Source organism: Anopheles coluzzii, chromosome 3 (genome assembly GCF_943734685.1).
Source record: "Anopheles coluzzii chromosome 3, AcolN3, whole genome shotgun sequence".
Taxonomy (NCBI): Eukaryota; Metazoa; Arthropoda; class Insecta; order Diptera; family Culicidae; genus Anopheles; species Anopheles coluzzii.
This window is the reverse complement of record NC_064671.1, coordinates 58,867,404-58,884,809: the sequence shown is the minus strand read 5'-3', so window position 1 is coordinate 58,884,809 and position 17,406 is coordinate 58,867,404. Positions and strand designations below refer to the sequence as shown.

Below are 17,406 nucleotides of genomic sequence, written 5' to 3'. Positions count from 1 at the left end.
CATCATAATTCATAAAGTGACTAAAACCGCCCCTTACTTGCAAAATTACACGAAAATTAGTGATATTTTTGCTGTAAATCACGAGATTCGACTTACGTGGAAATTCGAGATTCGCGGTATTATGCGGCCGTTTTCGGTCCCTATTATCCGTGTATCTCGGGGACCGCCTGTTGCTTTAGAATTCACTAAACAAGCTTTAGAATTCACTAAACAATTAATTTTATTCCGGGTTTTTGTAACGGCGATTTCACAAGCGAATAATGGTTTTCGGGTGTAGGCGCGGTTTAAAAATAGTCCGGTCTCTCAGCTGATCGTTTGCGTACTGCCCTTTTTTTGCGTACCGAGATAGCATGATCCTTGGTGACCCCTGTTCTCGACCGTGACCTAGTTTCTAATTTCTTGTATTCTCTCTCTCTCTTTCTCTCTCTCTCTCTCTATCGGACGTAACTTCATTTCCCTCTCGCCTTGTTTCTATCTCCCCCTGTTTATCTTCTGTTGTCGGTGTTATCCTCCTGTCTAACGCCACCTGGTGCTCGGTTTGATAACCAGCCCGGATTATCGCGAATGGACAAGTGACAACCGATCTTTATAAACAAACATTTTATGTGCTGACAAAACGCATGGCAAACGTGCCAACACTCCACCCCGTCAATCCTTTACGCTTTCAAGGATTTACTAAATAAATAGCGCGTTTGCTCAGTGACGATAAAGATGAAGTGTTTGAAGGGTGGTAACTTTCCTATACTGTATCGCAATCGCACTCAACATCAAGAACAGCGATTTTAACTACTGGTCTTTTTAGTGACTTGCCGTTTGCCGTCCGCACTACCACCTGCCTTATTCTGCCGTCTTTACCGGCTATCGTCTCCTCAACCTTCGCCCTCAACCAATTCTTCCGCGGACCCTCAGCGATGAATACAAGATCGCCAACATTCAACCGACGCGTATCTTCGCGCCATTTGGACCTAGTGTTCAGGGCTGGCAAATACTCCTTCAACCAACGGTCAGAAATGTCAGCCCGCACGACAAAACCGAGCAGTTTTGTAGCTCGGATTTTCGATCGCCCGCTGCGCAAAGCGATCGAAAACTTCTCAAACTCAAACTTCCAAAATATTTCACAGCCCATGGCTGTGAAATATTTCGCATTCAAAATTGTTAAAAACTTATAAATGAAATATTTCGAAATTTACAGCGCTGAAATTTTTGGATTGATATATTTCTTCGATCGGAATCCAAGCGTTTTCCCTGACATTTCTGCTCGCTTTTTCGATCGCTTTTGGCGGAAAGCGATCGAAAATCCGAGCTGCAAAACTTCTCGATTTTGTCGTGCGGGTTGCGCAGCGGGAGGGAAAACGCTTGGATTCCGATCGAAGAAATATTTCAATCCAGAAATTTTAGCGCTGAAATTTTCGAAATATTTCATTTATAAATTTGCAACAATTTTGAATGCGAAATATTTAACAGCCATGGGCTGTGAAATATGTTTGCAGTTTGAGTTTGAGAAGTTTTCGATCGCTTTGCGCAGCGGGAGTGTTCTGTATGCCAAGCGTTCGGGCACAAAGCAAGTGAGAGTGCGCAAAACAAATATGTGGTTGTAGAAGAGATCAATGTTGCAGAGGAATCAAAATCGACGATCAAAACTGTATTGAACAAAAAAGTGGTCAATGCTTTGTTTGACGGTGGGAGTAAACACAATCTAATGACGGAAGCTTGTCATATGAATATCGGAGGAAGAAAACTGAGCTATGCATCGATGTGTTTTGGCGGGTTTGGCGGTCTGAAAAAAAAGGCTCTTGGTTTGTTTTCGACAGACATCGCCCGACAGACAAAGAGAGCAAAATTTACAGGCGAGGGGCATGTAGAAACAGGGGGAAGGGGTTCGGTCGAAGTTGTATTGTCCGCCATAGTCGAGGCGCAGTGATTTCCCTAGTAGCAAAGAGAATGTAAAAGTGTGCGTCTTTCAGGCGAGGGGCATGTAGAAACAGGGGGAGACGGTTGGAAATACGCGGAATTACGCGGCGGCGAGAGCGTGTTTTGCTTTCTACACAGTTTTCGCACTCACACAATCACACATGTGTGAATGTGTGCGTTCACTTTCAGCCAGCGCGCTCAGTTTGGTTTTCTCGCAGCGGCTTGCTGGTGTCGGTGTCTCGCTCGCACTAGTGCAGCGAGTGTTCCTCGTGCGTTCCCTTTCTTGCTACCACACAAAATCGTCAGTACAGTTCAAGCCTTCGCAGTGTGAGGCCGCGCGCGTTTCAGCCTAAGTCCCGGGCGCTCGATGTAATTTGAAGTGAAGTGTTGAAGTGTTGTTTATTTCAATTCACATTATTACGGCCTCGGCCGTATTATCTATTGATAAAGTGTTGTGTTGTATCGCGAGAGCGCCCCGTGTAATTTGAAGGCATGCGAGAGAGCGCTGCGCGCGTCCACTCTCAATTCGGAGAAAAATCGCTTCCGCTCGACTATGGCGGTCAATACAAAATCGACCGAACCACTTCCCCCTGTTTCTACATGCCCCTCGCCTGTAAATTTCGCTCTCTTTGTCTGTCGGGATTACACGGGGCGCTCTCGCGATACAAAACAGCTGATCAGCTGATACCCCCTCCCTCCCGTTTCTTTCCTCTCGCGCTGCGCTGGATGCGCGGATCAGCTGTTCTTGCTCTCTCGCGATTCTTTCGGTTTGCGCTGCGCTGTTGCCGCACTTGCGCGCTGCGCTGAATACCCCCTCCCCCTCGTTTCTTTCGTTGCGCGTTGTGCGCTGTGCGCTTTCGTTCACTTAGATTTGCTGCGAAATAAAATCGCATGCATCGAAATAAATTTAAACACATCAAACTCGTTTGATATTTTAACACTTTATTGAAACTTAAGGCACAGTTCCACACATCGCTAACCACAATCTTGCCACAAAACCACACATATTTTTTATTATAAATATTAAAAAAAAATCGTCACTTCAAGCACCCGCCTTACTGCCTGTATGTTGCGTATGTTGAATACTGTAAAAAAAGCATTGAAATAAAGCAGTATAATTTACATATTCATGTTGAATTATGAAAGATTAACGCTGCTTTATTTCAATGTGCACAACACTTCAACACTTGAAAATACGACCGAGGCCGTAATAATGTGAATTGAAATAAATAACACTTCAACACTTCACTTCAAATTACATCGAGCGCCCGGGACTAAGGCTAAAACGCGCGCGGCCTCACACTGCGAAGGCTTGAACTGTACTGACGATTTTGTGTGGTAGCAAGAAAGGGAACGCACGAGGAACACTCGCTGCACTAGTGCGAGCGAGACACCGACACCAGCAAGCCGCTGCGAGAAAACCAAACTGAGCGCGCTGGCTGAAAGTGAACGCACACATTCACACATGTGTGATTGTGTGAGTGCAAAAACTGTGTAGAAAGCAAAACACGCTCTCGCCGCCGCGTAATTCCGCGTATTTCCAACCGTCTCCCCCTGCTTCTACATGCCCCTCGCCTGAAAGACGCACACTTTTACATTCTCTTTGCTAGTAGGGCGAGGTTGACAACAATGTGTTCAGCGGGGTACACTTTTTGTGGTGCCAAAAAAAAAGCGTGTCGTAAAGCTACGGCTAGATGATAGCTACTTGTATGCGGCTACAAATGACAGCTACCGATTTCTTTTGTTCTTAATGTCAAAATGTAGCTGCGGAATGTAGCTATCGTTTGGGAGCCCAGCTACTCTAGTTTTTTTTGCTGTCATATTGCGCTTGTCATTTATGATTGATTTGTGTTTATACTTGTAGCGATTGATTGGTTTGTGCTTTGCTCCATAAGTTTTATTGTTTATTTTAAGAACAACGATAAAATGGATCAAACTCAACTTCTACCAGCTATTGTTTCTGAAGTGGCTACTTTAATGATGCTTCTTATTGAAGAGGAGGAAGAAGAAAATCAACAGGAAATCGAAAGGCGCTGCTGGATGACCGATCTCTTCCTGGAGCGGAAAAGTGTGTGGAGCCGGTTGTTTCGGGCAATTGACGGAGAAGGACCAAATGACCAGCTCAATAGCTTTCTAAGGGTGAATAAGGAAGAATTTTAATATTTGCTCTCACGGATTGGTCCTAAAATGACCAGGGAAGACACGACGATGAGGGTATCGATATCTGCCAAACAGCGGTTATGCATCGGCCTGCGCTTTTTAGCCTCTTGAGATTCATATAAATCGCTTTCTTTTTTGTTCAGGGCGAGTTACCGAAACATCAATATTTCACTTAATTTATTAATACTTCTTTTATTGATTTTAGGTTTCTTGCTCATCCGTATCCCAAATCGTTCGTGAAGTTTGCACGCTTTTAATCGATGAATTGAAGGAGTATGTTAAGGTATTATTATATTTCATCAAGATTCAGGCCGTTTTTGCTAATATGTGTTGGTTAATTCTCGGGTGCAAATGTGGTGGTCATTGAAACTGTATAACTTAACTCATAAACTAACCTATGGAATGGTACCATACTACAGTGCATCAACGGCTAAACAATATGCCCGTCTTGGTATAAATCTTCGTATGGATTGACACCCCGATCCAAGGACTGACTGCGCTGTTACTCTGCGTGTTACTCAATAAGTTTCAAAAACCTGTATAGCCTGGTGAGACTGAAAAAGTCGTTAGTCATTTATTGTAACTCTAAAACTATATACCTTTATTATATGTATACTATAACAACTATATCATAAGCTACTACCATGTATTTATTATTGTAAGTTGTAAATAGAAATAGGACTAAACAGATGAGTGTAAATATTCCGACGTGATATATCACATATATCCATCCAAGATGGATTGTATTCGATCCGATATATCCATCTATGATTAATTGTATTTGTTTAATAGGAATATTTTGAAAGTCCCATAGTATTCAATACATATAATGTATCTTTAACTCTACGACCGGATATACGGGTAATATTTTCATTTTTAAACTGGAATAACTTTTTCTTTAATAGTAGTAACTACTTAATTTTTTCACGTATCTTTAGAAAATTTTATTCTTATGAAGGGAACATGATGAACTTATTTCAAAAAACCTTAATATTTAAATATATTTACTTTTGATACACCTTATCTATACGACCGGTATAAACGGGTATCCCATACATTTTGTATGAGAAGTGATACTTTTTAATTTTAAAACTTTCATGACTTATGGTGTGATACTTATTAATAAATTTTAAATTTGCTGTAATGATAAAGGCATTAGGCTTATTAACTTTGATAAAGAAATTAGAATTTTAAAGCTTCATTTAATATTTATAAAATATTTTATTTTACACATGGTACCGGTTATTCCATTATTCGTTGCCTTCAATATTGCACCATATTAAATTAATTAGTAATTATATACTTCTTGGACTTTTCTGATGATTTTTATGAAATACGAAAATAAAAGCAGGAATTATTCATAAACAAATATTTTTAAACCATGTTTTTGTGTTATTTCATCTTTGTTACTAAAAAATCGAACGTTTAAAATGTGTTGTATATTATTGAAATATGCATTATGTTCTATTTTTCCATCATATTTGCTCTCTTTTAATCATATTTCATTCATAGAAAATAATACCAGCAGAGAGAAAAGTTAGGCAAAGTTAGTATATTTCATTAAATTATTTAATTATGAAAGTGTACTCACCAAACGTATAATTAATAACATTGCTTATGGAACAACTCAAATTTCCGCGTTTGTCGAATCTCGTGATTTGCAACCAAAATACCCCTTATTATCGTGTAATTTTGCAATTAGGGTGTTTTTTAAGCCACTTCATTAATTATTTGCTAAGATTCGGACTGAATATAACAGTTTCAAACCTTTTGAAATGCCCTTAACATTCTAACAGAAGGGAAATTATTTGGTAATTTAAAATTTATGTGTCAAATCAGTACAATTTGCTCAAAGAACTGTCAAATTTTGAAAACCGCGTATCTCCGAATCCGCGAATAAGAAGTACCGTGTATCTCGAGCACAGCCTGTACTACGAAACCGGCCTAAACTATCGTCTTGGGGAACCCCAAATGTCTCCACCGAACTGCCCAGAAATCATCACCCAATTTAATATACAAACTGCGAAAGATACGTTTTAAGCAAACAATAGAAAACATTTATATTTTATTACCACAAATTCATGCGTTAAAGGCTAAATCGTACTGTTATGAAGATTATTTCATCAAAATTCTTAATTTTTATTTTTCTTGTACCAAAAGTTCATAGAATTTACTGTCAAAGTAAAACAGCTAACAAATAGGCACTTGGGTAATTAAAAGTAGGCATGATCATTATGTTCCACAAGTTGATCTTCATAAAATTTTTCAATTTGCTCGTTCATTGTTGTTGTCACAGCATGAATAAGCTTTACACAGAACTGTGGTTGACTTTGCTCGTAAGTGGCAACTTGTGCTTCTACTAAGCTACCCAAAGCTCTGGCTTTGGAACAGGACGCTGCAGAAGTAGTAGCTGGGTTTACCAAGGCTTTAACAGTCTCTAAACAATCTGCAATTTGCTGTGATCGTGTTGAACGGTCGAGCTTCCTCTTTTGACCTTTGGAAGGCGTTCAGCCCTGAAGCATACCACTGTCTACGTCGGAGGTAGCTGTTGAGGCAGCAGTGGAGGTGGAGGTAGCTGTAGGGGCAGCAGTGGAGGTGGAGGTATCTGTAGGGGCAGATGTGGAGGTGGTTGTAGAGCATGCGTTGGAGGTTGACGCCGTAGGGGTTTTTACCAGATTTGCCTGTAAAAATATATAATAAAATTTATTTTAATTTTATTTCGTTTCAGTTACCGTCCAATGCTACAGAATGGCTCAAGATCTCAAAAGTCTTTGAAGAAAAATGGAATTTTCCCCACGTAATAGGGTCCATTGATGGAAAACATGTGGCGTTAAAACAGCCTGCAAATACTGGAAGCCAATTTTACAATTACAAACAAAACTTAAGCATCGTGCTGTTGGGTATAGTGGACGCAAATTGCAACTTTATTTTTGCTGATGTCTATTGTCAAGGGCGTATCTCAGATGGAGGTGTCTTAGCAAACAGTGCTATATATGAAAGGCTGGAGCGACGGGAGTCAAATATACCTGTTCCTGAAATTTTGCAAATTCCCTACAACATCGAGGTGCCATATTTCTTTTTGGGTGATCAAGCCTTTGCATTTAAAGAATATTGCCTTCGACCTTTCAGCGGAATGCATGCAGCAAACTCAATTGAACATTTGTTCAATTACAGACATTCACGCGCTCGTCGGACAGGTGAAAACGGTTTTGGTATTGATGCAAAAGTGTGGAGAGTTTTGGCAAAACCAATGGAATTGGAACCAGATGTAGCGGAAAAAGTTGTCCTTGCAACAATACATCTGCACAATTTCAAACGCAGACATCTACTTTCGAACTATAATTCAACACTTCTTGCACGCTCTAGAAATACGGCATCTAGATCTGAAGAATCTAACGTTGAATCCACTATTTCAATGTTACCTCTTCGACATGTTGCTTTGAGACCGACTAGAGTGTTGCAAAACATGCGATTGCACTTGGCGCGCCTTTTGAAATTAAACGATCCACTTCCGTTTTCTCTACCACAGCCTCGTAGAATAACTTAATGTAAAATTCAACCGGTAACCATTACCATTCTACATACACACTTTTTTACTTACACTATTTAGCGTTCGACGCGGAACAACCGTGTCGTGCAGAAACGACATGGCTTCGTAGCCGTACCACACATCCTGCAAGATTTTGCTGGCGCCTAAAAAAACAGTATCAAAACACAAATAAAATATTATTTTTGAAAACAGCCTGGTTTGTACTCTGTAAATACTAAAAAAGTTAAAAAAAAGGATTTTACTTACCGGAACCCGTTGTTTGGCTTCGTGCGATTTCTTTTTTTGGTGCGTCTGTAGGTATTCATAAGGTTTTTCCATTTTTCCTGGGCGTCCTCTGGTTTTTCGTCCAGCGCTGCTCCAATTTCTCGCCAAGCCTGGTGGCGTATTTCCTGGTTTTTGTACTGCCGGTCGGAATCCTTCCACAGGCATGGATAGGTTCCAACCAGTTGGATCAGGTACAATACCTTTTCCGTTGCTTGTATTGGCTAAAAACAAAGGAATTAAAGGACTATAATGATTATTTATTTGGGAAAACAAATAAACTCACGTTTTTTTTTATTTTTATATGATCCAATTATTGCTTCTATGTCGAATTAATCTTTCGATGGTATCTTTGACCGGCGTACCAAATATGTCTGCTTGGATGTTCCTAGAAAACTGATAATAATAGCCCCAAATGTGTGCCCAACAAAAACAAGATATTTTTTCAATAATTGTGTTTCCAACCTACCTTTACTCGTTTTACCTACCGAGACACACTGTTTATAATTTTAAATTATGTTATAACATTTTCTTTCATATGAAATTTAAATTTTAGAAATAATTATGCAATTTAAAAATAAATTTTATTTTTCAATGTCACTCAAGGTGTCTTTATTAAGGAGGTGAATTGTTAGCGCGTTTTCCGGGCGCCATCATTGAGTATTGTTATGTCAAAGCGCATACAATTTTCTATACCCCCCTCCAGCCCTCCCCGATTTTAATACCGGAGCCCCCAGTATTGTTATGTCAAGTCGTGAAATGTCAATTTGCTCTGAAGCACTTCACCTCCTAATATCCATACACCTTGAATGTCACTTTCCAACACTTCAATGTATGGTATAAACATGAGCGATAACAGATATGTCACTGTGCATCCGCTCGTAACCCGCATACATCGGGTTACGAGCGGCGACAAGCTGACAGTTCTAGAACAAAGGAAATCGGTAGCTGTCATTTGTAGCCGCATACAAGTACCTATCATCTAGCCGTAGCTTAAGATGTGGTCCCAAGCTCCCGACCACGATGGTTTTCGCTGGTCTTTTCGGGGATAATTCGTTAACGAATTATCCCCGAAAAGACCAGCGAAATACAGAACATTTTCGGGGATAGTGAACACACGTGAAGGATGAACCCATGCAAAAAAGAGCTAAAAATAGAAATGAACATTCGGATTCATTCCCTTCCCTCATATTCCAATTCATGCTCATGCTTCATCCTTGATGCTACCAACCACATCGCTAATTCTACTTCGAATCACTTTGCCAGTTGCGCCACCATATTATTATTCATTATCGTGCTATTTGCTTGTTTTGTTGTATGAAGGGGTACTGATACTAAATTAATTAAAAGAAATAAATAAAACAATAAAAATAATAGATTGACTATTAAACACGCATTTCTAACAATTAGTAAAGGGGTCTGAAGTTACTGGAGCTGCATGTTTTAAAAAGAAATCAAAACTTTAAATCATCAATGAAAACAATAAAAATGGAATTGAACTCATGTCGACCATGGTGCAAACATTACACCATTACCATTTGACCACTACTAGTTCATGAACATGAATCGTTATCTATCAGTTTTAAACCCTTCAAATATAGCACAATGAACAAAGAGATGTGTAAAAGTTCATCGATGCGTGTGAGAGAGTAGAGCTGATGAATAGAAGGAGATGGCATGAGTTTATGTTCATTATCCCCGAAAAATTTCGCTTGGGGTGTTGGACAGGGATTCGCTGAATTATTTCGGAGTGATGATGACAACGGCGGGTATCAAAATCAATCCGCGTGGTCCAGTGGTCAAAAGTGCTTAATATTGTGTGTGAAAAGGAGGAATAACTCGATGTAAAATTGTATTTATTGAAGCAAAAACAATATGCGACTTGTCGCTACAAAAGTGTAGTGACCGGAGGAGGAAATACGCTTTTCGGATCTCATTAATACGCCACGCACTCACAGTATATGTGTTCCAGCTGACAGTTCTAACTCAACTGACGATTTATTTTCTTCAATTCCATTCCTGGTCCTTCTCTCGCTGTTGATACAACTATCCATCTATCTCCTTTTTTCTCTTTTTCTCTCTCACTCTCTTCCTCCCATACCTTATAATCCCTACAATCTACCTCTCTTCTACTCTCGGGTATTGAAATTTCAAATTAGTAATTATACGTAAAAACAATTATTTTATAAAAATACAACAAAAAAATCCCATCCCTTAAATACCGAAACCTGTTTTTTATATGTTTTTTATCCAATTTCGTCTACTTATTCCAAGAATCTAGTACAATCTAATATAATTCCATATCGTTTAACCATACTGGTTTTCGTATCTGGCGTTGTGGTCTCTGCATTTCTATCCTATCATTCGTACATGGAACCTGTGATGAATCTATTATCTCTTCCATATTTTGGTCATTTTCATCTTCCATTAAGCCTTCATTTCCTGCACTGCTTGGGATTAGTGTAACGTCTTGCACATTTCTTGTAAACTCAGTACCGCTCTCACCACGAACAACCACCTTTGCGCCGTCCCTAGCCAAAACTGTGTAGCTTTCTTTAGAAAACGAAGGATCTGTCTTCGTTTTCTGGGGTACGTAAACTAACACTTTGTCGCCTACTTTGATGCTACTAATTTTAGCGCCTCGACGATCATCCGCGTATTTTTTACTAACTAATTTAGCATGACCATCAGCTTCCCGCACGTCAGCCCTATCCAGGTTACTTCTTGCATCCCATAAACTAGGAAAAGTGCCCCTGTAACGCCATCCCACAAGCAGCTCGAAAGGAGTAACACCCAATCTAGCATGATGTTTGCGAGTGTTATGTAGGTGGACATACTCCTCGAGGGCTTCACGCCAGTTTCGCTTTTCTATTTTCGCCGCAGCTATTGCTTTAATAATACCTTGGTTTTGGCGTTCAACAGCTCCATTGGACTGAGCGCTTAGTGGTATGGACTTACGAACCTTTACTCCCTTATGCTCCCAAAATTCTATAAACTCTTTACTTTGAAAAGGAGGCCCATTATCACTTTGGATAGCTAGTGGTAAACCCCATGTCTTGAAAATCTTGCATAATGATGCATTGGTTGAACTTGCATCGATAAGCCTTATCTCCATAACGTGCAAAAAACGAGAGTACGTATCTACGCAAACCAGTAAATGACCTGAGCTACACTCTTGTACTGAAAGAAAATCAATTTGTAATACCTCCCACGGCCCTTCAGGAAGATTTCGACTTATTAATGGGACTGGTGGATTTCTCTTTGACATGGATAAACAGGTCATACAGTTACTAACGTAAATCTGGGCCTCTTTAGACATATTGGGCCACCAGAAATGGTCCCGTAGAATTCTTTTGGTGGCGCTGCTGCCCACATGATCTTCATGTGCTGTAGTCAATGCCTTTTCCCTTAACGATTTAGGCAAAACAACTAGATCGTCTTTGAAAACTAGGAAATCAAGGGTCCTCAGCTGCTTTGACAAACATTCGAAACGACTCAGATGCCGTGGCCATTTGCCTGATTTTATACCTAGCCGTACTTCTGCCGTACTCTTCGTCTACTTCTGATGCAAGCTCGATATCTGACCATGACATACTCATATTCAACGTATCAAGAGCGTATAACATATGCCTTTCGTTGTCGTCGTCGAACGGCTCATCTACTTGAGACTCATTTATCAGGCGAGACAATACATCCGCAATGTTCTGATCTCCGGGAATACATTTAATTTGGAAATTAAATGGTAAGAGACGAAGGGCCCACGTTTCTGCGCGTGTAACCGATCTTTTCCCTGATCTATATTGGCTGCCAAAGATAAATTTGTTTGCTTCCGAATCAGTCCAAATGGTAAAACTGATATTCGTAAGGTAATAACTAAATCGCTCGACTGCCCATACTATAGCTAACGCCTCCTTCTTTGTGTGAGGGTAACGCTTTTCTACTTTCGTTAACGACTTCGAGATACAAGCTATTATTCGAGGCTTTTCAACTTCATCGAACTGAACCAGTACCGCTCCTAATCCAAGTGGGGAGGCATCCACAAATAACTCCGTCCTATCTTTGTGATCAAAGTATCCTAGTTTTGCGATTGAATTTAAGGCTATCCTTTTTATCTCGTCGAACTCAAAATCTTCATACTTCGTCCAATAAAATGTATTTGAATTTGCTAGTGCTCTCAACTTTTCTGTCTTTTTGGCTCTGCTGGGAGTAAATTTCTCTATAAAATTTATAAGACCCAAAAAACTTTTCACTTCTTGAATAGTTTCTGGCTTGCGGAATCCTGCAATAGCTTTCCTTTTATCTTCTTCAACACGCCAACCGTCGTGAGAAAGAAGGAAGCCTAAAAATTTTACGGATTGTTTACCAAAAACACATTTAGCCGGGTTTAACATAACATTATGTTGTCGCAAGCGAGATAAAACATCACCAAGATTTCGATCATGCTCTTCTTTCGTGTTCCCAAATACGAGGATATCGTCAAGGTAATTCACCGTACCGGGACAATTTCCTAACACAACTGTCTGCAGAGTTTCCTGGAATATGTCTGGAGCATTGCACAAACCGAAAGGTAAACGTATGAATCGATATGTATCGCTCCCAGAGAAAAAATTTGTTAAGTGTCGGCACGACTCGTCTAAAACGATATGGTAAAAAGCGTTGGTGAGATCGATGGTTGAGAACCAGTGAGTCTCTCGAAGTCTAGCAAGTGTTTCTTCCAAAGTAGGCATCCTAAAAGGAGTTCTTATGACGCATTTGTTTGGCCCTCTCAAATCTACAACTAATCTAATATCCTGTTTACCCTTAGGCACTACTAATAGTGACGAGCAAAACGATTTATTCATGCCACTGGTTACCTTCTCTATTATATCGGATGCTAATAAGTCCTGCAGCCTCATCTCAACCTCTGCTTTAAATGCCGGAGGAATGTTTGTAAACACTTTCCTTGATGGTGGCAAATTTCTGTCAAAAAATTCTTCTGGACCCGGAACCACATAAAATTTTTCAAGCAAGCAAGGGCGGTCTGCTGTGATGGTAAATTCGGCTAAGAAAGAAGCCACGACCTTTATCGGCTGGGTAGTTGCGTATGCCTTCAATGGTTTGTCAGTTCCTTCCTTTATGGCGTAAATTGGGTGAGATAAAGGATCACTCATCAGCCGATTGAAAACGCCGTCCCCGATAGTGTTCACCTCAGCACCCGAATCTATTAAAAAATTAACAGCTACTCCGGCCACAGAACCTATAACAGAACCTGTGCTTTCCATACCAAGCCGGTCCAATGAGCACATCACGTATTCCTTTTTTACTTTTCCTTCTGATGCACCGTTAAATAATGCTGTAGCAGGATTAATCGCTGCACATGCGTTGTCCTTCGATTCTGCAATAGTCTGTGGATAACAGATCCGCTGAACACTAGTACTTACTGGCCCGAATGTGCCCCGCCTATTGTTCTGATGGCGTTGATCCCTGGTGAATTTGGTGCAATATTCTAAAATTAAAAAATAAGTATGAATACACAAGGCAAATTGCATTTTATTTTCCAACGAAAGAACTTCTAATCATAATTTATTCTAAATAGTGAACAAGCCCTCATATCCCGCACTTACAACTTGCTCGTCTAATTCAGCCGTCAGTGCTGCGATTTTTCGTGTTTTTGGTAAGGGTGCCTTTTCTCCTTCTTCAATGTTTTCACGCTTCGTACCATGAGATGTACACGCTCTTTGAATGTGGCCCTTTGTTTGACATCGATGACAGAATTTTTCTATAGCGAAGCAACTATCTGGGCGATGACCCGTACTTGTGCAACGCCAACAAGGTTTTGTCGTATAAAAACTAGGCCCATTCGCACGATGAAATCCTCCTCGATTCCGCGGAAAATGACCCCTTCCTCGAAAATCTGATGTTGATCTGCGTAGGAATCGAGGGTCTGCATAGGACACTGCCATTACACTCGCCATGTCTTCCTTGGGATGATTCTTACTAAAAATCTCCTTAGCCTGCTTTTCTATCTCCGTACTCCGTACCCAATCTACAAGTTCTTGAAGGGAGCTTACCTTACGAGCCGCTTTTCTAGCAACGTCTCGCACTTTCCGATTATTGGCATTGTGTTGAATTACATCAGCCACTGTTTCCACGAGTTGATCGTTCACGTACCCACAAAGTTTAGCCACTGCCGCTACACGTTGCACATACTTAAGATCCGGTTCATCCGTACCCTGTGGCATGGATCGAAGTTTTTGACGTTGGAACAAAACATAGTCTCGCGAACCAAAGTATTCTCGAAGCCGATGAATCGCGTTCGAGTATGGATGAGAAACCACGTTAGGGCCGTTCTTGCTTAATGTACCGTCAAGCATATCTAGCAACTTAGAACCGGCTTTCATCTTAAAAATGTTGGCTTTTACTGATTCGTCGTTGATGCCGGCCAACGCCATTGATGATTCCAAAATATCGAGCCATCTATCGAAGGTGATTTTGTCGATCTCTTCTTCTCCTTCCATTGGCTTACATTCGCCAATCTGGAGCGTAGCAAACGATAGAGAAGAAGAAGTAGAGGGTCCTGCGATGAACGCCACTGATTCTCTAGTCTTGGCACAATCTGATGAGCTAGATGCATCGCCTTGATTGGAATTATCTTCGACCAACCACACTGAATTCTTCTTGTTTTATGTTTTAGCGAAACCGCGCTTCATTTTGCTTCAATTTGATAATTTGCGATGATTTAAAGTTTACTGGCCTTGTCAACGATCTGAACACGACTATTCTCTATCCAAAATGGACGAAATTGATAGATATTGTGCAAGGTGTATGGATATTAAGAGGTGAAGTGCTTCAGAGCAAATTGACATTTCACGACTTGACATAACAATATTAGGGGCTCCGGTATTAAAATCGGAAAGGACTGGAGAAGGGTATAGAAAATTGTATGCGAATTGACATTGTTAAGTTTTCCTGTACTTTATTGTTGCACTACCCGTTCTCACGCATCTCTTTTGCAATTCTCTTGATTCCATGTGCCCCCGGCATACGGCAGCTGTCACTTGTTATTCCCCGAGGTGCGAATAGAAAAACCGGTGGACGCACTGCTAGCCAAAGGGGTTCACACCGCACAGTGGGCTGTCCAGCCAACAGACATAACAATACTCAATGATGGCGCCCGGCAAACGCGCTAATAATTTACCTTCTAAATAAACACACCTTGGGTATTGGGTTAAATAACACCACTACTATGAAATAATCACCTCACAAATGTATGTTACAAGGCTTATTGTTGTGTTCGGATGTACGTTCACTTGTTTGAATAAACCACTGAACTAAGCACAACTAAAAAGTTACAAATGTAAAATTACGGAATTTTCGGAACGGAAATGAAGAAGAATCGGAAGGTGTGCGCTGTTCTGATTCTCGAGCACGAATGCCGTTTTATTCTGACGTTTACGCCTACGATACTTAAATGTTAACGTATACCGCGACCAAGGTGTTTATGTTTTTTGAGGTGTATTCACATACAATTTTCGGTTTCTACACAAACAAAACATGCAAACTTTATTCCTAACACATTAAATATTTGTTGAAACGTAAAACCTCGGCGCAGCCGCGTAACGGTTACCGTACTCGTTGATCACCCGAGAACCGAATGCCCCGGGTGAACGGCCGTCGTGCCCTAGCCGCGATGGCGCGGCCCTTTCGCTCCGTCACACGGTCGCCCTCGACGGACAGCTCGGGTGACGTCCAGGGCTGTCGCACTCTGCGAACAACCCAGAGCCACAATGTTGCGCGACGCTGTCCGTCTCGACAACATCTCCCCGCTTTAGGATAGAAAGTACGGGCGGAGCCTTCGCGGAACTCTTCTTATACGAGAAGAGCGGCGAGGCAGAGGTACCTTCTTAGATTCCGACGAACGAGAAGCATGCGGGACCGGTTCCATTGGAACGGTGACGGTGACGGTGACGGTGACGGTGACGGTGACGGTGACGGTGACGGTGACGGTGACGGTGACGGTGACGGTGACGGTGACGGTGACGGTGACGGTGACGGTGACGGTGACGGTGACGGTGACGGTGACGGTTCAACTGGTTCACATGACTGATAATCATCCGTTGACCTGTGTTTAGTTTGTACACGACGTTGCCGCACTTCTGAACTACCACTGCGGGAACCCATTTCCAACCATTGCGATGATAAAGCTTCGCGTAAACCAGATCGTCCCTCGCAAAAACTCTGCTGGTATTCATAGACGATTCATACTGCATTTTGGAAGGTGGACGAAGAAGCTCAAAACATGTTCTAATGGATCTGCCAAACATTACATCCGCTGGAGACTGATGTTGCGGGTTTTGGAAGTTAGGAGTCGTCCGGTATGTTTGTAAAAATATATCTAGAGATTCTTGCAGCGACGTTCTATTATTTCTTATCTTGGCCAGAGCACGCTTGAACGTATCGACAAATCTTTCCGCCTGTCCGTTCGACTGCGGATGGTACGGGGCAGAAGTAAGATGATGAACACCACTACGCAGGCAAAATTCCTCAAATTCACTGCTACAAAATTGTGTTCCGTTGTCACTTACAAGTGTGACCGGCATGCCAAAACGCGCAAATAAACTCCTGAGTATTCCGATGGTAGCAGTCGATGTTGTGCTTTGTGTCTTGATAATCTCAGGCCACTTAGAAAATGCATCCACCACTACTAAAAAGTATTCGCCATCAAGAGGCCCTGCGTAGTCTACATGGATACGTTCCCAAGGTGTTTTAGTATTTGGCCAAGGTACAGGATTTGTGTGATTAGGTGATTTGGCCGCAAGGGCGCAAGGATGGCAAGCATTTACACATTCAGTAATATCATCATTAATTGTTGGCCAGAATACATAACTGCGAGCGATCGCCTTCATTCGCTGTATACCCGGATGTCCTCGATGAAGCTGAAGGAGGCAGCGTTCTCTTAGTCTTTCGGGTATGACCACCCTCTCTTCGAATAAAATGCAGCCTTCGATTGTTGAGAGATTATCTTCCCTATGATAGTATTGCGATAATTCGCCGCTGAAGGTAGTATTTCTTGGCCATTCATTTTGCACGTATTCGTAAAGCTTCCTTAACAGGGGATCTGATTTTGTCTCACAAACGACTGCATCGAAGCTTATAGGAAAAGCACCAAGGTTACTAGCAGCGATAGATTTCACCTCAGCTTCTAAACTCACTGAAGCTATCAGAAAGTCTTCTTCAGGTCTTCAGGTTTTTCGTGCGCTCGTATTAATCGAGAAAGAATATCGGCATTGCCAAAAGATTCACTACGGACATATTCTATATCAAAGTCGTACGATAAAAGAGTAAGTGCAAATCGTTGTAGTCGGTTAGCCGTATATACTGGTATGCCCTTTTTCGAACCAAATATTCTCAACAGAGGACGATGGTCCGTCTGGAGTTTAATACGTCTGCCATAAATCATTTTTTTGAAATTTGGTGACCGCAAATATGATTGCCAGACCCTCGCGATCGATTTGGCTATAGCCTTGTTCTGCTTTAGTGAGCGC

At 41.3% G+C, this 17,406-nt stretch overlaps 1 protein-coding gene across 1 annotated transcript; it reads right to left on the bottom strand.

The window, feature by feature from the left end:
• Nucleotides 1-15,765: 15,765 nt before the first annotated feature.
• On the bottom strand, nucleotides 15,766-16,979 carry LOC125907328 (uncharacterized protein K02A2.6-like). Its single transcript, XM_049608947.1, has one exon. The coding sequence runs from the start codon at nucleotides 16,765-16,767 to the stop codon at nucleotides 15,766-15,768; it is 1,002 nt and encodes a 333-aa protein (XP_049464904.1). The 5' UTR covers nucleotides 16,768-16,979.
• Between the last annotated feature and the right edge of the window lie 427 nt (nucleotides 16,980-17,406).